General features: G+C 42.4%; 2 protein-coding genes and 1 long non-coding RNA gene across 3 annotated transcripts; 1 reads left to right on the top strand and 2 right to left on the bottom strand.

Annotated features, from left to right (window-relative positions):
• The first annotated feature begins 633 nt into the window (after window positions 1-633).
• Window positions 634-2,108, top strand: LOC136432326 (uncharacterized). The gene has a single exon (XM_066423519.1). The coding sequence runs from the start codon at window positions 947-949 to the stop codon at window positions 2,054-2,056; it is 1,110 nt and encodes a 369-aa protein (XP_066279616.1). The 5' UTR covers window positions 634-946; the 3' UTR covers window positions 2,057-2,108.
• A 5,593-nt stretch (window positions 2,109-7,701) lies between these two features.
• LOC136432324 (uncharacterized) lies at window positions 7,702-14,892 on the bottom strand. Its single transcript, XM_066423518.1, has 2 exons — window positions 14,131-14,892; window positions 7,702-13,987 (listed from the first exon to the last, which is right to left on the bottom strand). The coding sequence occupies exons 1-2, from the start codon at window positions 14,268-14,270 to the stop codon at window positions 9,868-9,870; spliced, it is 4,260 nt and encodes a 1,419-aa protein (XP_066279615.1). The 5' UTR covers window positions 14,271-14,892; the 3' UTR covers window positions 7,702-9,867.
• Window positions 14,893-20,210: 5,318 nt separating this feature from the next.
• LOC136432325 (uncharacterized) lies at window positions 20,211-22,753 on the bottom strand. The gene is made up of 2 exons (XR_010755512.1): window positions 22,435-22,753; window positions 20,211-22,018 (listed from the first exon to the last, which is right to left on the bottom strand). It is a non-coding gene; the product is annotated as an uncharacterized lncRNA (long non-coding RNA).
• Window positions 22,754-23,821: the final 1,068 nt, after the last annotated feature.

Raw genomic sequence — 23,821 nt, 5'->3', positions numbered from 1 at the left:
TAAATATATCATTCAACAAGTGTTTTAAATTAGGTATATTCCCAAAGCAATTGATTGTTAGTATCATACATCTGCTGTTCAAATCAGGCTTGAAGGTCAAAGTAAATAATTACGTAAGTATAATATTACTTTCTGTCTTGTATCGGTATTAGAGAAACGAATAAACAACTGGTTTCAGGGAGAAGAGAAGTTCGATGAATCGCAAATCGGTTTCAGGAAAGACTATGAGGTTATTGATAACTTATTTTGTTTAGATTCTTTAACATAAAAGTATCTTACAAGACAAAGAGGGCGCTTCTATGTCGCAAGTAGAGATAAGGGTAGTCTAGATCAATTCATGCAAATTTATTCATGAGATGTAAATTTATTCATGAGATGTAAATTTATTCATGAGATGCAAATTTATTCATGAGATGTAAATTTATTCATGAGATGTAAATTTATTTATGAGATGCAAATTTATTCATGAGATGTAAATTTATTTATGAGATGCAAATTTATACATGAGATGTAAATTTATTTATGAGATGCAAATTTATACATGAGATGTAAATTTATTCATGAGATGTAAATTTATTCATGAGATACAAATTTATTCATGACATTCAAATGCATTCATGAGATACAAATTTATTCATGAGATACAAATTTATTCATGAGATACAAATGTATTCATGACATTCAAATGTATTCATGACATTCAAATGCATTCATGACATGCGATAACTGATTGGATATGTTTGTAAAGTAGGGCACGTGTTCCACATCTCAATAGTCGATTGGATATGTTTGTAAAGTAGGTCACGTGCCGTGTAGAGATTGGCTGGCGTTCTATGGGAGGGGTCAGAAAATGGTTTAAATAGAGCGCGAAACTGCTAGAGAGGTCGTCACCTTCCAGTGGTACCAAACCTGTGTTGAAGTCTCAGCTAGACCGAAGAACAAAGAGATGGCATCCAACGGCAAACCACGTCAGCAGCAGCAGCAGCAGCCATCAAAGCGGAAGTCTGCGGGGAAGAAGGGAAGCTCCAAAGTGCGACGGAAGCTGTCGATGGAAGAGCCGCAACAGTCAGGTTACGTCGCGCTGTCACAGCAGCAGCTGGAGCAACAACTGCAACACACACAAGACATGCATGAACGTACGCTGGACATCAACGACCTGTGGGCGTTGATGGATGGTTCTCAGCCGTATGATGACACTGTACAGCTACCACCCTTTCTACCCACCACCGCCAGCAGCGTCGGTGCGTTCGGCGTAGGACCGACTACCCTGCCGACCACAACAGTCACTAACGCCGATGCATCGATCCAAGGACCCGTCGCAAGCAGCAGCAGCAGCGGCGGCGGCACCGGTACGTCTGGAGGAAAGACGATCCCTCGAACCTCCGCTGTAGCCGTTCCCAGTACCAGTAGCTCCGGTGTTAACACGGTCGATGCAGTACCGAACGCCCTACCAGCCAACGTCAGCAGCGTCGCTAAGTTTGCGGCAGCACCGGCCCTCCAACCCGGCATCATCCCGGCTAATGGTGGGTTCTACACGTCCTTGGGTGAGAACTCCCAAGAGGTTCGTTTTCCGCTGGGGGACAACGTGTTCCTCACGGTCGGGGTGTTCAACGGCACGCCGTTGGTCTCCGTCCGTCAGTTCTACTTGGCGGACGAGGAGGACCCGACAAGCCTGAAACCAGGGAAGAGGGGCCTATGCCTGAAACCGTACCAATGGAAAAGGTTGGAAGAAGCACAAGTCATGCTGGCCATTACCGACTGGACCACCTCAAAGATGTCGGCGGGCAAGAGCCAGGCCTTCAAACCGCGCAAGTTCCATCTAGGTAATCTACGTTTCCTGGTCGTGGAGACCGTGAAAGGACAGTTGGCGCTGAAGCTGTGGGAGTATGAGAGGCCGTTCAACAACCTCGAACCCACCAACAAAGGGGTTGTTATGAAACTGCCACAGTGGGAGGCGCTAGACTCACGAAAGGCTACAGTCAACCACATCCTTGAGGCCGTCGACAAGGGAAAGATGCCTCTCGACCTAGAGGTTATTGAAGGCATCCCCGTGTAGATTGATTGAAAAGAAAAATGTCATGAATAAAACTACATGTGGTCAGATGAAATATGTGTCCGTCTCAGTGTTTAGAATGATGATGGTGAATGGGATACGTTGACTGTGATGAATGGTTAGTACGATTCGTGAATGGTATATAAAGAGTGTTAGCGACGTAAAGGTAAAGTCAGTTTGACGACCATGGCGTGTAAAAAGGGTTTGGAGTCGTGCTCTTGCGTAGAGAGGTATTGTAACAGGTGCATCACACGGTGTCGAATACTGTGTCCCTTACACATTGAAAAATGTGAACGCTGTACGTTATGTGTAAAACCTGCCTATCTCGGTGCTGGAAATGGAGACCAGTGCCTTTGGTGTAGGCGACGTCTACCTTGTTGGTTCGTTCACCGTCTTTGTCAAACGTGTTACGTGATGAGTGCCGATGCTATCAGGAGAGTCGAACGTTCGCGTATAAAAGGTGTCTCTACACCGCGTGAATCGTCAGTTTAAAAGCGACACCGCTGCGTGAAGTATTACTCATGGGGTGTCTAACAAACGTGTATCCGCTGAGGGACGTCTTGTGGAGGGCAGTGGAACGTATTCACTGTGCATGTATGTGTGTTGGTGGGCATCTCTTTGTCTTCGTTAAGGGACTGGGATGGTTTCCACGAATCGTAGGAAAAGGATTAGCAAAGCGAAAAGAACCAGAGACAACGATTCAAAATCCCTTGATAGAATCTTCCGTACCATCTACTATGACCCCAGGAACCCTGCAGGACTTGGAAGTGTTGACAAACTCCATCGAGCTGTGAAACGACGAGGAATCAAGAGACAGCAAGTGACAGACTGGCTGCGTTCTCAAAACACCTACACCTTACACAAACCGATAAGACGTCGGTTTCAGAGAAATCGTGTAGTCGTTGGAGGTATAGATCACCAGTGGCAGGCAGACCTTGCAGATTTGTCTTCATTGGCTAAGCACAACGATGGGTATCGCTACATACTGACATGCATCGATGTGCTATCAAAGTTTGCTTGGGCTGTCACCATCAAGGACAAGAAAGGTGTAACGTTAGTTCAAGCTTTTCAGACCATTTTTGACGATGGTAGAAAACCCTGGCGATTGCAGACGGATCAAGGTACGGAATTTCTGAATCGTCACTTTCAAACCTTCTTAAAGAACGAGGATGTTGAATTCTTTACGACGTTCAACGCTGAGACAAAAGCAAGTGTCGTCGAAAGGTTTAACCGTACTCTAAAAACTCGCATGTGGAAATATTTTACTGCAAATAACACACATCGATACGTTGACGTGTTAGACGACCTTATGGATGCGTACAATCACTCGAGACACAGCAGTATCAAAAAGGCACCTGTGGAGGTGAACAAAGAGAACCAGCGACTTGTGTGGCACACACTGTATGGTCGCGATCAATCGTGGAAAAAAACCAAGAGAAAACCGACGTTTAAGTTTAAAGTGGGAGATGTGGTTCGAATTAGTAAAGCCAAGATGAAAATGGAAAAGGGTTACACGGCCAACTGGACCACTGAACTTTTCACCGTTTGTGCAAGAATACCACGTCAACCTCCAGTGTATCGTGTAAAGGATTATGATGGAGAGGAATTGCAGGGAACGTTTTACGAAAAGGAGTTACAGAGGGTTATCAAGAAAGACGACGATGTCTATCAGGTGGAAACCATCCTGGACACGAGGCGACGTCGCAGAAAGACGGAATATTTAGTCAAATGGAAAGGATACCCGGATAAGTTTAACAGCTGGGTGCGGGAGGAAGACGTGGTAACGTTGTGATAAATACCGTCGCACGATCACCCACCACGGCATTGCATAGACGTATCTCGTCATGGCCAATTCGTTTTACGTGACGCTCCCCAGCGATAGCAGTATGGATGTCTTCCCAGACAACACGGTCACCAACTATCGTACCAAACTGGCACATCCCGTAGAACTTGATGGAGAGTGGGAGGTGGGACTTGTAGAGATACAATATCCCCACAGTTGGATGAACGTTCGGGAAGGTGAAAATACTCTGTTATATTACATAGAGGACGAAAAGGACGTTGAGGGTAGTAGAGCATACGAGATTGTCAAAATATCTACAGGATATTACAAGAACATTTTGCATCTCTTAGAAGCCCTGAACAGATCCGCCTCCACGCGTTACCCAGATCTCTTCAAGCAACACGACATGTTCACGTATAACGACGTTACGAAAAGAGTGACCATGGACCTCCCTCCTATGATACCAAATCTGTCGACTACCACGTCTTATCTGATGGGACCATTGGCCGAAAAACTAGGATGGGACCCAAAATCTGTCATAAACGGTAGCTGGATAAAGGCACCACGCGCACCCGACCCTAACCTGGGTTTTCACTCCCTGTACGTATACGGGGATATCGTGCAACACCGTCTGGTGGGTGATGTGAAGGTTCCACTGCTACGAATTATTAAGGTCTCGGGAGAGGATGGTGAGATAATTGATCATCCAATCATTACACCGCACTACATACCCCTGTCCAAGAGACGTTTTGAAACGGTGGAAATCGATATAAGGAACGAGCTAGGTCATCCCGTGCCATTTGTACAAGGACGAGCGATCGTGACATTACATCTCAGACAAAGGAGATCTTCATACTTCACATAAGTGTAAGATGTTTAAACAGCGGGGAGGTCAACTACCTGTGTATTATGGGCGTTCCATACAGCGCGGATTTGGTTTAGGCGGTATTTTTCGCGGAATACTACGAACAGCTATACCTTTTCTGAAACGTAGCGGCAAAACCGTTGGCAGACAGGCTTTGAAAAGCGGTATAGATTTTGCCCAAGACCTTCTGAACGGTCAAGACGTCAAACGCTCTGCCAAGCGACGTGTAAAAGAATTGGGACAACGTTTAACGTCGAGTACAAATCAGAGAGGCGGTGTTCGTAGTGTGAGATCCGGAACATCTACAAGAAGAGCAAGGGCCGTTGGACGTCCGCAGAAGAACAAAACACACAGTACGGGGGCTACATCTAAAGGAAGAAGAGTATTTAAACGGAGAGCACCGCAACGATCTACCAGTCGTACAAAAGGTGCTGGAGGACGCAGACGTACCCCAGGACGCAGACGTACCCATCGCGATATCTTTGACTAGAAAGAAAAGCAGACGCCATGACTCACATTCATCCCATGTCGTGTTCTTGCACGAAGTCAGAACTGGATCTTTTCGAAGTACCCCCAACTCAGACAGCCATCCAGTCCGGTAGATGGGTAGAGTATCATCCCGTGGCCAGCCTTGCCGAAGCATCCCCGATAGAATTTGACATTCCAGGAGCAGGAGAAGAATTTACGGACCTAAGTCAGACTCGACTGTACGTGAGAGCCAAGATCGTTCGTGCCAACGGTGCAGACCTGCCGAACGATGCAAAAGTAGGACCCGTCAATCTATGGCTGCACTCGTTGTTCTCACAAGTTGACGCAACTTTGGGAGGCAAGCTTGTCACCGATGCATCAAATGTTTATCCCTATCGAGCTTACCTGGAGACTCTGCTGAACTTTGGTTCTGAAGCAAAGCAGACACAACTGACTTCTGCCCTCTTCTATCAAGACACACCCGGACGGCTTCACTTGGCTGACCCTTACCCTACAGATGAAGGGGCAGTGGCAAACGAGGGCTTGGCCAAGCGTGCCCACATGACCCGTGAGAGTCGAGAAATCGATCTCTGGGGTCCATTACATATTGATATCCTTTTTCAAGACCGCTATCTGCTCAACAAAGTCGACGTTAAAATCAAACTGCATCGTTCGAAACACCAATTCAGTCTCATGTCACACGGAGGAGAACAGTACAAAGTTGTCATCAGTGAGGCTTCCCTCTTTCTCAGGAAAGTCAACCTGCTGCCCTCCTATCAGCTGTCCATCGAAAGTCAACTCAACAAGCAAACTGCCAAGTACCCTCTGAGGAGGATTCAAGTGAAACCCTTCACCATCCCAAGGGGAAATCACTCCGTATCTAACGACAACCTGTTCCTGGGCCAGATCCCCAAACGTGTCGCCATTGCCCTGGTGGACAACGCTGCCTTCCAAGGTTCCTACGGTACCAACCCCTTCAACTTCCAACACTTCAACCTGAACCACATCAGTCTCTGTGTCGACGGGCAGGAGGTTCCTCACAAAGCGCTGACACCTAACTATGACCAGGGTCTGTTCATCAGATCTTACATGAACCTGTTCGGCCCGACAGGAAAACAGGGACAGGACTGTGGAAATCAGATCGCCAGAGACGACTTCGACAAAGGCTACACCATCTACTGCTACGATCTGTCGGCTGATTTGTCTGGTCTAAGTGGGGATCATTTCAATGTTGTCAGAGAGGGGAACCTCAGGTTGGAACTACACTTTGGCCAGGCTCTGGAGCAAACGGTCGTCGCCGTAGTCTTTGCAGAGTTCGACAACCTGTTGGAAATCAACAGACAGAGGAACATCAGCTTTGACTACAGCAACTAGAGAGACACACAGAGAGAGAGAGAGAGAGAGAGAGAGAGAGAGAGAGAGAGAGAGAGAGAGAGAGAGAGGTGGGGAGAGATGGACACGAGACAGATCTACAGCGTCCTGCGGAGTGACAAGAACACATCACCATACCTACGTGGTGTTTTAGCTTCTAATCGGCTACCGTCACGTGTACCAGACTATCCCAGCGTTTACGTCGTGAATACGGACCCTAGCTATAAACAAGGTCAACACTGGTTGGCCATCTATTTCGACACAGAAGGTCGTGGCGAATTCTTTGATTCGTATGGACGTTCGCCCGGTATTTACCCACAACCTATACTAAGGTTTTTACGTCGTAACTCACGTCTGCCCTGGATTTCTAACGAGCGACAGATACAAGCTAGATATTCGACAACTTGCGGACAACACTGTCTGTTTTACCTCTTACACAGATGTCGAAATAACTCGTTACATGACATCGTTGATATGTTTAGCCGTAATCTAGAACTGAATGATGTGTGTGTAGCACAGTTTATAGAACATCATTACGATATTGATGCCCCGGTATTTGACATGAACCACGTCATGCGACAGATAGCCAGATCATTTGAACACTTTCGAATGAACTAGTAGAACTATGTGTTTATGTGTGTGAGATAGGTCGTAGACGTCGCGAAAGTTTTTAAAAGTAACGTATAGCTTTAGAAAGACTAACGAAAGTATAACAAGTAACGTATAAAGTACAGTTGTGACGATTGTAGAAGTTTGTGAGGATTGTAGAAGTTTGTGAGGATTGTAGAAGGTTGTGACGATTGTAGAAGCTTTTTTGACGAATAAATCTTATCGAAACGTAAATCGGCCAGTCTACATAAGCCCTCTACGAGTATGGCGGTTGGACGTATGGCAAATAGCATGGGCTCTTATTCTACGCGCACGCACACACACACACACACACACACACACACACACACACACACACGTGTGCGCTCGCGCGCGCACGTGTGCGTGGGGCACACACACACACACACAAACACACACACACACACGCGCGCGCACGCGCGCGCGCGTGGGGGGCACACACACACACACACACACACACACACACACACACACACACACACACACACACACACACACACTCACACACAAAAAACGCAACAACTCGAGCATGTCTCAGTTCAACCTGTGTCCTTAATCACAGATAACTTTATTGGGTAGTTTTAACACAATCACTTCCAAGAACTTTCTACAAAGGTAGACGAAGTAGGATGCATGATTTTTCTCTTTTTCGCAGGAAGTACTTGAGCAAGAACACCGCGTCGTCGTGGTCGGGGTGTTGGGGCGTCGTCCTCATCTGATTCGTCTCCAACCTGAAGGTCTTTACCTAGGGCCGCGTGACTCTTGTGACGTTGAATCATAGCCAGACGTGTTGGGTGTCTGATAGCTGCCTCCGGCGCATTAATACGTGCCAGTCCTCTTGCAAATGATCGCCATCCGATAGGGTTGAAGCCTTTTCTCCTTTGCAGCGTATCTCTAATCAAGTCGGACACGTTTGAACCTGGCACTACTTGTTTATTGAAGAGTAACTGTCCCTGGTCGTCGTAACCGATGACATCACCTCCCTTGTCTTTGATGGTGTCAAGTATCTGCCGTGCACGAGATTTCATGGTCTTGGGAAATGCTCCCAGAATGGCTTTATCTTTTTCTGAACTGCTGACGGAACGTGTGACGTTGGTTGGAGAGGAATCAATCGTCTTCCCATCAGTGCTAGGCACTGTGTCGGTTGTAGTAGGGGATGATAACAACCTAACACTGACGGGTTCCGTGCGTCGCTTATCCCTGTACGTTAAATAGCGTTGCAAAAGTTGTTGGTACAAGACCGCTTTCTGATCATCTGGTATGTCTTGACGTGAGAGAATGGTCTTCATATCGTCATCAAGGCTCACGGTAGTTTTGACAAGTGGAGACATCTCTTCCTGTTGTTTTGCCTGGATGGTCGTCAACAGTTCCTGCGGAACCAAAGCCATTTTCTTTGCATGTTCCATCACTTCCTTCCCCCTCCGAACAGAGAACTTACTGCAGAGACGATGGGATTGAGTAGAAGTGACAGAAATCCTCCTCCCTTTTGGTTCAACGTCTTTCTTTTGCTTGTCAGAGATATCTTTTTATCGGCGAGCTTGCGCAGCGTAGTCTTGTGACGTGCCAATCCTTTCTTCTGTGACGGCGTGAGAGGAATGTTACCCGTCAACACGTTATGCGAGCAATCACAAATGCACTTAATCAGGTCTGTGGAGCAAGCCCCTATGATAGCTTTGCGCAATTTGGGGTTCGCTTTTGCCAAGACCCTTAGGCACTCACAGTGTCGCTGTAGTCTCTTTGACATCTCGAGTTAAACTGAGGCCTAGGTACGGACGACAGAAAGTTTTATCGCCTTCTCAGATACACGTATGGTTGTGACGTCAGCATGCCGGTTCTCACGCGTAGGTCTTGAGACGATTCGGGATGCAGGTCAAGAAAGAGATGACCATACGTTGTCTTATTCACGGCGTCTTCGTAACATTCTTGAAGGAACTTGCTGTGTCCGGGGTACATTTGTCGTGCTAACGTAGCAACCATGCTTTGGTCCCTCGGCGATTTAAAGAGAACTATGTAACTGGAATTCAGACTGATAGTTCTCAGGCCCTGGTAGAAGAGATTCTGTACCAATAAGATGACTGATATACCTCTGTGACGACTGGCTCTTGTAAATAATTTAGTGACCTTATCACCTTTCACAACCTGTTCCATCTGATCGTCGATGACAATGGCATTACGACAGTCAGCCTTGGTGACATCGTTCCAATTGTCGGGGAGACCTTCTACGAACTGTACATTTGAACCCAGTTTCGAACTCAGTTCGCGGTGAAGTGTGTCCTGATATTCCGAGTAACACCACACTATGTGTTCGAACGGACCAGGGTCGATCCATTTACTCCCTGCCGTCAAAAGTTTTTGAGCAAAATAACTCTTCCCAGACCCGCTGGCTCCAGCTAGCACGACCCTACATGGATGCCTTAAACGAACATCCATTCTTACAAATGACACCCAATCATGTATGCACCGATACTTATATCAATTTTTTCCCATTCCATCGATTGCATCTGAAGACTAAACCAATTATCGTAACAGAACAATCACCAAACGACGAAATGACACCGACACCAACTCAACGTTTATTTACAAGATTTTATTTACATACATACATACATGTATACACACATACACACAGCAACGTCAACAACAACAACAACAACGTCTCAAAACACTAGCTTCTCTGAGGCCGAAGACGTCACCTGTTATCTAATACCCATAGGGTAACGTGTTGAAGTCATCCTGGATCACTCTTTTGTCATAGACCAGTCTGTACCTTTTGACTTGGCGTTTGCTCAAAATTTTCTTGGTCTTCTTATCACGTACGATTTTGTGTTCGTCTACAATGTCGACACTGTCTGTACTCCTATCGGTCACCATGTCTTTCATAACCGGGAAGTTGATCAGCTTCTGATTATGAAAATTTAAAGTAAACCCTCTGACCTTTGTCACGGTGCTATTGTCTGCCGCCAAGTAACTGTAGTTCTTGGCGCCTCCGCTACAGAATTCTTTAATGTATTCACCTCGACCCTCACACTCATTCGTGAATTCACCCAAGTAATCCCCAAGGGGGAGCTTGTTCTGTCCATCACATTTGTAAATCACACTGTCTGTGTCGTAGTACAATACGGCGTCTCCGAGCTGTGATAACGCCTTGTACAGCTTTATACGTGCCATCGCCGTTGTGAATAAAGCAAGGTAGACATTAGTGTTGGAGGGTTCGGGGATCAGTTGATCGTTGTAATTATAGCTAACTTCTATAACGTCTTGATTGACGACGTTCACATTGTGAACAATGAAATCTGTTGACCCCAATAGTTCAAAGTATTTGGCCGGTGAGGTAATGAATTCTGTCTTGACAAAGTTACTGCGTTGACCAAGTTTTCCCCAAAAACTGTTCAACATGTTCTTTGACACGCTTCGCATGCCGGGATTGACGGCAATGTTGGCACGATCCAGCTTGATACCTTCGTGACTCTCATACTCTCTGAGGTACCGCTCTTCAGCAGCCGAACGATCGGGCGCGTTTAACACCCACTGAGGCCACCCGCTGGACTCCTGTTTAAGCCGGAGGAAACAATCTATGTACTCGCGAAACAGCGTTGTAGACGAGTTCTGGAAATGGTGCACTTCGTATATTTGTAGGATTTTGTATCCATGTTCTACGGCAAGGTTCAACTCTATGGAAGCCCAAGTACCCACGAACGTACGTTCGTCATCGGAGTGATGACAGGGTGTCTGCTGACGAACGGTTGCACACGCACGACACAAATGAAACATCAGTTTATCTCCCACTCGGTCTGGCAGGACGGGGTGATACAGCTTGCGAGGGGCCAATACCTTGCACTTGACAACCCCAAAGTATGCACTTACATCTTTAAAGTTCTGTACAATTATATCAGCGTGGCCTGTAGGGTATCTACCGTACTTGTTCACGTAGGGATACAGGCTCGTAAAATCTACATATTCAATTGTCTCGCCTCGACCCGGTGTGACTTTGGCATAGAGTTTGGTGGCGTTAGTTCTTCCACCGAAGAATGCGTCTCTTGGGTTTAGAAATTCGATACCGTCCCTCTCTGCAGGAGTCTGGGCAACGATTGGACACCGTTGACGGTAATCTGTATAGTCGGGGTCGTTCTCTTTGATTTTGTCAAACTCGTGAGTCCACATTTCAACGTAGACCAGCCCGGTTCTCTCAATCATACGTTTCTTGCGTAAGGTGTCCATGTAAAGTTCAATCATCAATGTATCGTTTACAGGGTTCCTTGTGCTTGGTTTGAAACAGGTCTGGCACCCGTGATAGAAACAACCATTATATTCGTACACGGTTTTGGTCTCTTCGCAGAAGCCATCGACCTTCCTGCCACATACTCGTTTCTCCCCACCGTTGTTGACATGTTGAATATGGACTCCGTCTCTGAAGGCTACGAAATTAAGCCAATCGAGCGCTTCTTTACTTTGACGCTCGTAGTGACGGTATCCCCCCGACGGTACAATTCCGATCGTGTTTGCTTTCAAGAAAAGCGTACGGAATACCTGGCTACATGCAGACGCAATCGTAATCGGTTTATCGATGGGATTTATCCCGCCGGTGGCACGCGCGAATATGTCACGGAAACTCAACAATCCTTTCTCGAGGACAAGTACGTCTGTGACACAGTATTTTGTCATATCCTTTACAAAATCGAACACGTAACCTTCCGACACTTTCTCGGCATGAAACGTCATGCACTGTGATCTCTTGTCAGGTGCCATGGCGTCTGCGTCATAATATTTCAGATCCGGGATTGGTCCTCTATAGTTGAGATTCTCCATAGAAGAGAAAAGGTGTGGAAAATAACCCTTACTTATGTCATTAAACCCGAACGTCTTAGGGAATTTGGCAAGGGGCATCTGTAGAAAATTTAGACTGTCTATGAACTTGATATTCAAACGGGGTATCTGCATGGTCATTATCTTTGCACCGCTGTAGATGATGTCTGGTAGCACAGCATTGTCTATCAAGTACTGGACGATAAAGTGTCCGTCGTAAGATCTGAGATTATGTGCAACAAATGTGCTGTCTTTGTGACTTTCGTGAAACAACCAACGACAAAAGAGGTCACGTGATTGATTACCTCTGAAAACAATGACCCCATTGTCTAGTTCACACTTCACAACTCCAGCGATGATTTTATGTTCCCCTGTGGTCTGTTCGCTTTCAAAATCAAACGTATAGATCACGTTTGGTTCGTCTACGTATTCATCATCATCATCATCATCATTAGCATCCCCATCAATCTCCGTCCCGTCTATTTCTTCTACTGGTTCTCCACCTGTGCCGTTGCCACGTTTGTCTTCGTCAGCCTTTTTCTGTCGCGACTTCTTGGTACGCGATCCGAAATGTTTTTGGAAGTCATCTTCTGTCTCTATGACGATGGCAGACACATCTTCTCCGTTGTCGAGTTGTATGCGTTGAAGTCGTCCATTTTGGTGGTGGTCTTCAATCACGTTAGGGTCGTTGGTGTTGATGACTTCTCTGCGCTCATGTTCTTTTCCAATCACCTCGTTAAGGTCTTTGTCGGCACGCTCTTTTTTACGCTTGATTTTTTGCATGTAACACAAATGGTTGATATCGACATCCTCGCGACAATGTCTACATGTTCTTGTAAAACATTGGTGTCTGGTATCTCGACCGTGAACTTTCAGACATGTGTTGCATCTCACCATGTTATCGCATACGCTGCGACCTCCTCTAGCTTGCCCGCCGACGATCTTGTGATTGTCGTAACACCGTTGCGACCGGAAGTTTCTGTTACAGTCCGCACAAAACACCCATTGATCACACGGAAGACAACCTGGCGTTTTACAGAGCTTGCACACGTTTTCACATCTGTGATATTTCCGATCGTTGTAACCTTTGTTACACGACCAACAGAAGTATGCTCGCTCCGTAAATGCTTCAATGCTGGTGATGACATTGTAGTGACCATTGATGAGATACAAAATAAGTTTTTGTTCCCTCTCCGGACCTTTGAACACTATCTCATTCAATTCCTTGGCAGAGATCACCACAATTTGGTAGCCAGACAGATGATCTTGGAATGTCTGTATTTCTCTTAAGCCGCAAGGACCTTCTGCAACTCCTGCGTCTTGGTACAATTCTTGGGCCAGCACTGTCTGGATTTTACGCCCCAAACGTATGCTGTTCCACCGGACATTGGGGTCATCTTTCTGTAAGTAGGTTCGGGCCACGACAAGTGCTCTACCGCAACAGAGCTCGTCTCTATTTTTGATCTGTATGATACACTGCTTCTTCTGTACGAACTCTTCGATGTTACAGAAGAACCTCCAATACCCGCTTCCTTTCTCTGGAAACTGCACGGTAAGCAAATCCACGAAGAACGTGTCATCAATAAGAAAATCTTTGTGAGACTGCATCACACGTTCGACCTCAGAAAGGATCAGTTCCGGCGACATATCGGTCTTGTTTACTAATTTTGTTGACACCGGCTTGTCCAATCTCTCTGAATTCATCACAAGACGTATTTTGTCATCATGTTTTAACTCCTTGTCTACATGATTAATCATTCCTTCAAACATTCCATTCAAGAAATGCATTATTGTGTCATGTTCCGCTAGGTCTACTTCACGATTTGGTATCGCTGTCATAGTCACTTGATTAGTGTTGAACTTTTTTACGGGTCGCTGTCGAATTTCTCTTATCTTGAATAACGGTTCGGAATCATCTTCCTGGCTAACCTCTTCTTCCTCATCGCTACTCAACATGGCCACGCTTTCGTCAAGTACAGGTCCCTCGAGTGGTTCCTGTTCAGACTCCGATACTGTGCTGTGTTCAGAATATACAACGCAAAAAAGATACATTACTTCTTTAATCATCCGACATAAACACAAGTCAAGAGACCGAATGAATATATATAAACGGATGCAAATTTGAATTAATGCATAAATGAATAAATAGCTAAAACTCACCGCATCCTCTTTGCTTCACGACCGTACCCAGAGGTGGATGCCCTCGGTTCAGCATAGACGTCCTGCCACTGACGATTCAGATTTACAGTTTCTCTGCTTTCATTCCGGTCTTCGCTATCTCCAGAACTGTCGCTTTCCATCTCCAACCTTTAGCTAGCCCGCCCTCTCAGGAGGGCGGACAAAGCATATGTGCTCTACATGATACTAATCCATGATTACGATCTCTGACGGTCTACGCCACACACGTTTATCACAGCAGTCTACCACAGTTTCTCGACCCCATTTATACAATTTTCTGTCCCCGCCCATAAGACATCGACCAATCGCTGTTCAGCACATGACCTACTTGACAAACATAGCCAATCAACTTTTGAGATATGAAGCACGTGGCAGACACAGCCAATCAGCTGCTCCGCGGATTAATCCATTTACATTTCATGAATAGATTTGTATCTCATGAATAAATTTGTATCTCATGAATAAATTTACATCCCATGAATAAATTTGTATCTCATGAATAAATTTACATCTCATGAATAAATTTACATCTCATGTATAAATTAACATCTCATAAATAAATTTACATCTCATGAATAAATTTGCATCTCATGAATAAATTTACATCTCATGAATAAATTTGCATCTCATGAATAAATTTACATCTCATGAATAAATTTACATCTCATGAATAAATTTACATCTCATGAATAAATTTACATCTCATGAATAAATTTGCATGAATTGATCTAGACTACCCTTATCTCTACTGTCGCATTTATCGACTTTTTCATTGTAGAAACGTAAGTACGGACAATGACGGAGTAGGTTATATTGGTACAAAGTAATAAGTCAGCCAGGTGCAGGCACTCTCTTTGCAGATGAGTGCCTAATATATCGCCCCATACATGCTGATTTAGACCAACAAACTCTTAAAAGCGACCTAGACAGTCTGTGCACCTGTCAGATACCTAGCAATTAAAATTCAATATAAAGACATGTTGTATCTTGCATGTGCACAAATCCAAAAGGTCACCACATCACACGTTGTACACAATGTTTTCAGATTCGCTTGTGACCAACAGGCAACACCCCTACCTAGGGATTATACTCTCACATGACCTCAATTGGACATCACATATCAACTCCGCCACCTCCAAAGCAAACAGAACACTGGGATTCTTGAAGCGTAACCTAAGGAGGGCCAACAGACAGGTAAGAGCTAAAGCTTACACCTCGCTAGTTAGACCCCAACTAGAATATGCCGCTACAGTCTGGGGTCCTCTAATACGCCAGCAAGCACAAAATTATTACAGGAGAAGTTAGACGGGCAGCCAGGTGAGTACATAATGATTACAGATGCAGCCCCAGCATCACACAACTCATGATTAACCTAGGGTGGCCGTCACTACAGGACCGCAGAACATATGCACGCTTGGTTCTTATCTATATAGAAATTCAGGCCGGACGAAGCGGCTGATATAATTTGACTTGGTCTAGGGAAGCTTCCCACAGTAACACGGGGATCAATTACTCGTAACACAGTAACACGGGCATCAACAACCAATCAGCATCTAGAAAGGCCACGAGCGGTCATTCAAACGTTACATTTTTGGTGGCAGGCCGCGTTTTTGCTTTGTCTCCCGGGATCTTTGCCATCTTCTCGTAAATTTAGTTGATTGTGAACGAGATTTTGGTTAGAAATATTACAAGGTTTGTAATCATTTCTTGAGAGACAGGATAAGTGTGCTGATTGTATTTGTTAGACGTGCTGTCTAAACTTCGCCTTATGATATGGTCTCGCCATATGATATTGATCATTGGAAGACGGAAATCACGACCAGCAACCGCCTGGCTACTTACAGCACAGTAAAAAACTGTTTGCGGTTGAGAAATGTTTAAGGGTGCTAAATAACAAACAAGCGATCGCGCGAATACGTTGCTCAGCACATATTCTTAATATAGAAAAGGGCAGGCACACAAAACCTGTGACAGACTACAGACTGACGGAAAACAAATCACTATGTTGAACGCCAAGAAAAGCTAGTTCTCGCAAGAGTTATGGCAAGCCTAATCATGGCACCAGGACGTTTGCTGATGATGCATTTATATCAACTGAACAGTTCTATAGCAACTGCCAGGCTAGGTCCAGGGTACGGTCTAAAGACACGCAGAAGAAGCTTGATGTTAATGGTGTCTCCGGGGCTGCCTGTAGACATGAGGTGCCACTAATGCTTGTCAACATTACCCACGGAGAAAGATAAACAGCTGTGTGCGGAGTTAAAGTTTAAATTGCAGACTTGAATCGGCAACCCAACAATACACCCTTGGCAATGCAACTCAGTAGTCTAACTTGCCTGAGACACATACATCACCACAATATAACAGTCACCGTGGCCCTTCAGAGACAGGGGTGTAACCCTGGACTCGATAAAATCTGACAATCTATGCTCTCCTCAGTATGCAACGTCACAAATTAAATCAGGTTGATTGTATTCCATATCTACTGCAAACTACAATGTTCTGGCGGAACACACCAGCATAGAATGATATGTTGCCTAATTTCTCACGTTCACTCTGAGCTGTCCAATAGCTTCTGTGATGTAATAAAAAACAAATTATTAGTTTAACACACAGACACACTGAAAACATAACCTTTTTGGCAAATCCGGATACGCTGAAGAGACAAGCTCTACTCTAAGGCCAAGAAAACCACTACAGAATCGAAGAAGCCTCGTCCAAATTCAAGATTGTGGCAAAGGGGTCAAACAAAGGCCAGGGTGCATGTACACCTGTGTGCACCCAAAATTGGAGCTGTGCATCTAATTTTGACTGAGGGTGCACTGGTGCACCTAGATATTTTTTTACTCTACAGGGTTCTCTTGCACACTAGCATACAGAATATTCTTGAAATGTAAGTATCAGAAAAAGCAACACATGTATAACCTCTTGTTGTACTTTATTTGATGTATTGCTTGGTTGAAATTTGAATAAAGTTCTTAAGAGAGGGAGTAGCGTCAAACTTAAATTCACCCAATTTTTTTCTGTGCACCTTATTTTTTTTAGGGTTGGGTGCACCAGTGCACCTATTCCCAGAAGGAATTTCGAGCACTGAAGTCTAAGAAAAGCCCATAGAGAATATACAAGAAACCTGCTGGAGGAAAACATTCAGGCAAACCCCAAATCCTTCTGGAATTAAATTTCTGAAACCAATTAAGCATACCAGTGACGATGCGTGTGTTCGCCAAAAACTCAAGCCGGAATCTCATAGCAGATCTTTAAAATCATTTTGTCGGCCATGACAGTGTATTGTAAATGCATTTAAGTTCCTGACTCCAACAACATTGCGGCATTAAGACAAGGGTAGGTGGACCAAAAGGAGAATGTATGTGCCCAAGGAAATCAGCCTTTTCTACGGAGGACCTGAATAAGGTCTGCAAAATCAGTGGTAAACGTCTTTCAGTCCTTTTAAGTGTCACACACTTCACATTACTTAATCTAAGCGCAAACCAATTATTAGACAACATGAACTTTTTTCAGAAAACCTCACAAGCGTAGAAAGCCGCTCCCATACATTGGAGTCCAACTCTTGCAAGTCATGAGATGGGACACGCTACTGGTAAAAGCAAATCAAATACTAGCAGTTATCCGTCGAAACCTCTCGCACTGTCCACCTTGTGTGAAATCAACGGGCTATAAATCTGCCACACTTGGAGTACATTGCACTGGTATGGGATCCCTTCACTGCTAGTGGGTCCAAAGCATTAGAAAAATTCCAACCCAGGGCTTCCCAAATGACTGCCGGTAACTACAGGCATACAGCAATAGCGTAACTGAAATACTTGAGGGTATACATGTGGCCTTTCCTTTCTGATAGAAGGCGAAAAGCTACCAACCTATGTAGAAGTTTCAACATTCCAACCGAACATTATTTGAAACCAGTGCACAGGCGTATTATGTATAGTAAGGACAACAAATGTAAGCTTATCTCTACACGCACCGACTGTCTCAGATTTCTTTTTTTTCACGTGCTATAAGTGTAAATCGGTGCTGGGGACTTAGTATATAGCCTGCCGTAACTTGGGCTTAAAACATACTGAACACTGCCTTCACCGCAAATGTTGCATACAGCGTGAATTGTACAGTCTACCGCCAAGTGTCCAACAGATTTGCATTTTATTCTCTGCCAAAGCTGTGCTGACAAGCGTTTTCCATCCAGATACAGTGCTACCCATTCATCGAATGACGTTATCATTAATGATCTGTCATGTTTCAGGGTCAACAAAATCAACTGTTAACCCGCAGACATGATTACAAAGCTGTACTTGGAAACCTAACTAGAAGAGCAAATCGAGTCGGCAAAGAAGCTTATGTTTGATTTATACAAGCCGTCTGAGCGCCTCATAAATCGACAGGTTTCTAATAAATCTGCGGCAAACATGGCGGACATACTCCATTTTTGTGCCTGCATTTCCCACCCATTGACTTTGAACATTTTAACGTTACTGACTCATGGCCCTCCTGACCAACCTTCGTGGTTGGCAGACATGAAAGAAAACCAGCCGACCCTCAAACATCCTCCACGAGGAAGGGATGTGGCATCCCGGTTTCAGCATCACCCTATACTGTCTATTGCCATTCTTGGCTTGTCCCGATAGGTGACCAATCGGGAAGCGGTCACTGAACAATACTGGCGTAGCCAGTTGCGGACATAACTATCATCAACCACGAAATGGATTCCGGTGGTGGTAAACAACTTCAGCAGAAGAATAGACCGACACGTCTACCGAATCCAAAGCAGACAGTTTCCCCGCGTACAACCGACTATAATGCAACCAAGAGGGCGTAACATCAAACCAATTTGACCCCAAGGCCTGCACTGCATGCAGGTACCGAGGCCTCGTCCAGCAAGCCAAACACTTCATTGGTCTTCATGGACTGAAACAGGGACTGAACAACCGCGCTTCATGGCTGATCTAAGTGAAACACACATAGGCTAACTAAAGTTAGCAAAATAAAGCGTACTAAACTCGTACGCTGTTAACCAAAACGTATGGTCAGAATACGTTTAGTCAGAATGCTCTGAATACGTAGGATTCAATTTGTCAAAATATCATACAAAACAGCACATAAAGGCACTACATGTGACAGTGTAGTGCCGAAAGGTTGCAATAAGCAACAATTTAAAATTAACTGAGAAAACTACACAAAAAGGCAAGGTCACACTACCAAAAATGCAATTTCTTGTATTCTAGTTTTTTTCTTACATACAGAAAAATATTACTTCATGCAAGCAAATTTTTTTGTATTCAAGAAAAAGGTTTTGTCCACGAATTAAGCAATTTTTTACTTACTGAGCTTTTTCTTGTAGTAAGAAAATCTTTCTTATAAAAATGACCTTGGTTACTGCCGGAAAGTAATTCTTGCAGTAAGATTTTTTTTTCTATGTATATTCTTGATTCAGACACATGGATCTGAGGTTCTTATACTAAGAATTAATTTCTCACTTAAAGGCTGGTATTCTTGACCAAAACTTTACTGCCTAGAAATGGTTTCTTACTGCTAGCATTTATGTTCTTACAAAAAGAATGCATTTCTCTTCTTAAGACCAAAATTCTTGATAGCAAGAACTACTTTCTTATTTCTAAGATTTAGGTTCTTATACCAACACGTCTTTTCTTACTTCAAGACCAAAATTCTTACAGCCAAGAAATCCTTTCTTCTTTTCAAGTTTTTTGTTCTTATAACAAGAATGCATTTCTCTACTTAAGACCTGCAATCTTAATACCTAGAACTGCTTTCTTATTTTCAAGATTTAGGTTCTTACACTAAGAATATTTTCCTCACTTCAAGACCAAACATGCTTATCGCTGAGAAATATTTTCTTACATCAAGATTTATCTTCTTACATCAAGAATCCTTTTCTCGCTTCAGGGGCAAAAATTGTTATCGCCTAGAAATACTTTCTTACCTCTAGAGCTGATCTTCTTATACAAAGAATATTTTTCTCACCTCAAGAACATAATTCTTGCTGCCTAGAAAATACTTTCTTACTTCTAAGATTGATCTTCTTACAATAAGCATACTTTTCTTGCATCAAGAGCAAAGATTGTTTATTGCCAAGAAATGTTTTCTTACTTCTAAGATTAATCTTCTTACATCAAGAGCTTAATTCTTGCTACCAAGAAATGTTTGCTTACTTCTAAGATTAATATTCTTACACCAAGAATATTTTTTCTTATATCAAGAGCACAATTCTTGCTACCAAGAAATGTTTGCTTACTTCTAAGATTAATATTCTTACACCAATAATACTTTTCTTATATCAAGAGCAGAATTCTTGCTACCAAGAAATGTTTTCTTACTTCTATAATTGATCTTCTTACAACAAGAATGCTTTTCTTACATCAAGAGCAGAATTCTTGCTACCAAGAAATGTATTCTTACTTCAAAGATTAATATTCTTACACCAAGAATATTTTTCTTAAATCAAGAGCACAATTCTTGCTGCCAAGAAATGTTTGCTTACTTCTAAGATTAATATTCTTACACCAATAATACTTTTCTTATATCAAGAGCAGAATTCTTGCTACCAAGAAATGTTTTCTTACTTCTATAATTGATCTTCTTACAACAAGAATGCTTTTCTTACATCAAGAGCAGAATTCTTGCTACCAAGAAATGTATTCTTACTTCAAAGATTAATATTCTTACACCAAGAATATTTTTCTTAAATCAAGAGCACAATTCTTGCTGCCAAGAAATGTTTGCTTACTTCTAAGATTAATATTCTTACACCAATAATACTTTTCTTATATCAAGAGCAGAATTCTTGCTACCAAGAAATGTTTTCTTACTTCTATAATTGATCTTCTTACAACAAGAATGCTTTTCTTACATCAAGAGCAGAATTCTTGCTACCAAGAAATGTATTCTTACTTCAAAGATTAATATTCTTACACCAAGAATATTTTTCTTAAATCAAGAGCACAATTCTTGCTGCCAAGAAATGTTTGCTTACTTCTAAGATTAATCTTCTTACAACAAGAATACTTTTCTTATATCAAGAGCACAATTCTTGGTGCCAAGAATTTTTTTCTTACTTCTAAGATTAATATTCTTGCACCAAGAATACTTTTCTTACATCCAGAGCACAATTCTTGCTGTCAATAAATGTTTGCTTACTTTTAAGATTAATCTTCTTACAACAAGAATACTTTTCTTATATCAAGAGCACAATTCTCGCTGCCAAGAATTTTTTTCTTACTTCTAAGATTAATATTCTTACACCAAGAATACTTTTCTTCCACCAAGAGCACAATTCTTGCTGTCAAGAAATGTTTGCTTACTTCTAAGATTAATCTTCTTACAACAAGAATGCTTTTCTTACTTCAAGAACACAATTCTTGCTACCTAGAAATGTTTTCTTACTCTTAAGACTGATGTTCTTACAATAAGAATCTCACTCCAAGAGTTACAGTTAAAATGACATGTTGATGGCTTAATATTTCTGTAAATTGTGGAGTCTGGTATAAAAAAAATGACATTGGCAAAGCTTTACAGTGTATTATTTCAAAAGTAATAGGTATAATTATAATAATATACATTATATACAATATTGTTGTACAAATACGAAAACAAATTTTGATACGAAGCCTACTGAAACTGAAAGGACATAAAGATTACAAACTGCTATGTAATTAACATGCTATATGATTTATTACATATGATATATTTCATAATATATAATTCTTTATCGTCTTGGAAGGTGGTGTAGAGCAGCCTCATCTGACTTGGCAGTGTTAACAGATGATCATCTTTGACTATGGAAACCAAACCCTTCAAGCCCATTTCTGTTGACATTGGCATTCCCATTGGCACCTTCCAACATCTGGGGGAAAAATGAAGACTATGTTATTCATTTTTACTTTCTGAGTTGAGCTAACTAAATTCCAGCTTCTAGATGTGAAAGTACCAATTGAATTGATTTCTTCACAAAACACATATGTTTTATCATTCTTTAACGTATCCATATGTTTTCCAGAAACAATACGTTTAAAATAGTCCACCCCTCAGAGGTGGAATGTAATCTTCCAATGTGTGCGGATCGCTTTTTGATTAAAATCTATTAATTCATCGGCCAAAAAGATGTTTTGAGTTGGACCCAAAGAGGCTATACTTATCATTATCTCTAATGCTTGATGCTTTTGACGATTAAACCATCCAGGGGCCCTTTGACTTTTTTTTCATATGATAAATAAAGTTGAGCTGATTTTCATACAGTCGGGTGGGGAGGGGGGCACTTACCTTTTCCATACTGCTATCCAGTGTTTCCGTGCAAAATTTGGCATCTGCTGCAGGCTCAGACCATGATCCCCATCTTGTATATGTTCTCTTGTACCTGGGTTTTGACTTTGAAACCGACTTGAGTCTTCAATTAATACAAAATAGAACTAGAAGTGAACAGCACTTGAAGGCATGTACTTCTCAGAGCTTTGGCCCTGCTGTCAACTGCCTGTGGCATTTGAAAACACCAATCAGGAGTTAGGAAAAGATCACATGGCAAGTGTTGCCATTGGTCAAAATTTTATGCAGATATTTGCTAGAACAATCAAGATTTTTAAAGAAAATTTACTTGGCTTCTATTTCTTGCAATAGCCTCAATAGAGTTCAAATAAGAATTTCAAAGTATTTCTTGTATTTCTTAAAGTATTATTATCAAGAAAAACAAGAAATGCATTCCTCAAAGTTTCTTGATACGAAAATCAAGAACATTCAAGAATATCATTCTAGTTATGACTCGAACTTTGTCTTCTAGTTCAAATATCTTGAAAATTCTTGTTTTTCTAAGCAGAATACCCCAAGAAAGGCAAGAAGAAAATTCTTCAATTTTCTTAAACTTCCCAAGAAAAGCAAGAATTTTTTTCTCAAAGGTTCTTGATACGAAAATCAAGAACATTCAAGAATATTATTCTAGTTATGACTCAAACTTTGTCTTCTAGCTTAAATATCTTGAAAATTCTTGTTTTTCTAAGCAGGATACCTCAAGAAAGGCAAGAAGAAAATTCTTCTATTTTCTTAAACATCCCAAGAAAATCAAGAATTTCTTTCTCAAGGTTTCTTGATACGAAAATAAAGAACACTCAAGAATAAGATTCTAGTTGTTGCTTGTTTTCATAATCTTGAATTCTTGTTTTTTCTTACTACCAGAAAAAGAAGATAGGGGAGAAAAAAATTCTTGTATTTTCTTATACAAGGCAAGAAATAGATTCTCCATACAAGAAAAACAAGAACTTTTAACTTCAATTTCTAGAAAATTCTTATGAGAGAAAATCCTTTCTAGAAATTATTTCTTTATCTAAGAAAAATAAGAAAATGTTTCTTGTTGTGAGAATTTACAAGACAAGATTCTTGGAATGGTCCCTTGTGCTTTTCTTATTTATTCTTATCATTTTCATGGAAGTTCTTCATTCAAGAAAATTTGTCCACGAATTAAGTAAAAACAAGAAAACTAGAAAAAACAAGAAAAATCATTTTTGGTAGTGCAGACAGCCATTATGTTCCACAAATCAAAATATATCATGCAAAACGGCACAAAGAGGCGCTGCACAGGACAAGGCGGAGCCAAACTGCTGATTTAGAGACAGAATGTCTCTCACATCGGCAAACAGAAAATGGAGTGGAAATTTCCACT

This window comes from Branchiostoma lanceolatum, chromosome 4, assembly GCF_035083965.1.
Source record: "Branchiostoma lanceolatum isolate klBraLanc5 chromosome 4, klBraLanc5.hap2, whole genome shotgun sequence".
NCBI lineage: Eukaryota > Metazoa > Chordata > Leptocardii > Amphioxiformes > Branchiostomatidae > Branchiostoma > Branchiostoma lanceolatum.
The sequence above is the reverse complement of the archived record's forward strand: the minus strand, read 5'-3'. Positions and strand labels throughout refer to the sequence as shown.

Bases quoted from the DNA above. Each gene is read 5' to 3' on its own strand.
- LOC136432326 (XM_066423519.1), top strand. From the start codon at position 947: ATGGCATCCAACGGCAAACCACGTCAGCAGCAGCAGCAGCAGCCATCA.
- LOC136432324 (XM_066423518.1), bottom strand. From the start codon at position 14,270: ATGGAAAGCGACAGTTCTGGAGATAGCGAAGACCGGAATGAAAGCAGA. The intron at 13,988-14,130 runs GTGAGTTTTAGC...TTCTGAACACAG, and splicing joins CGTGAAGCAAAGAGGATGCG to CACAGTATCGGAGTCTGAAC.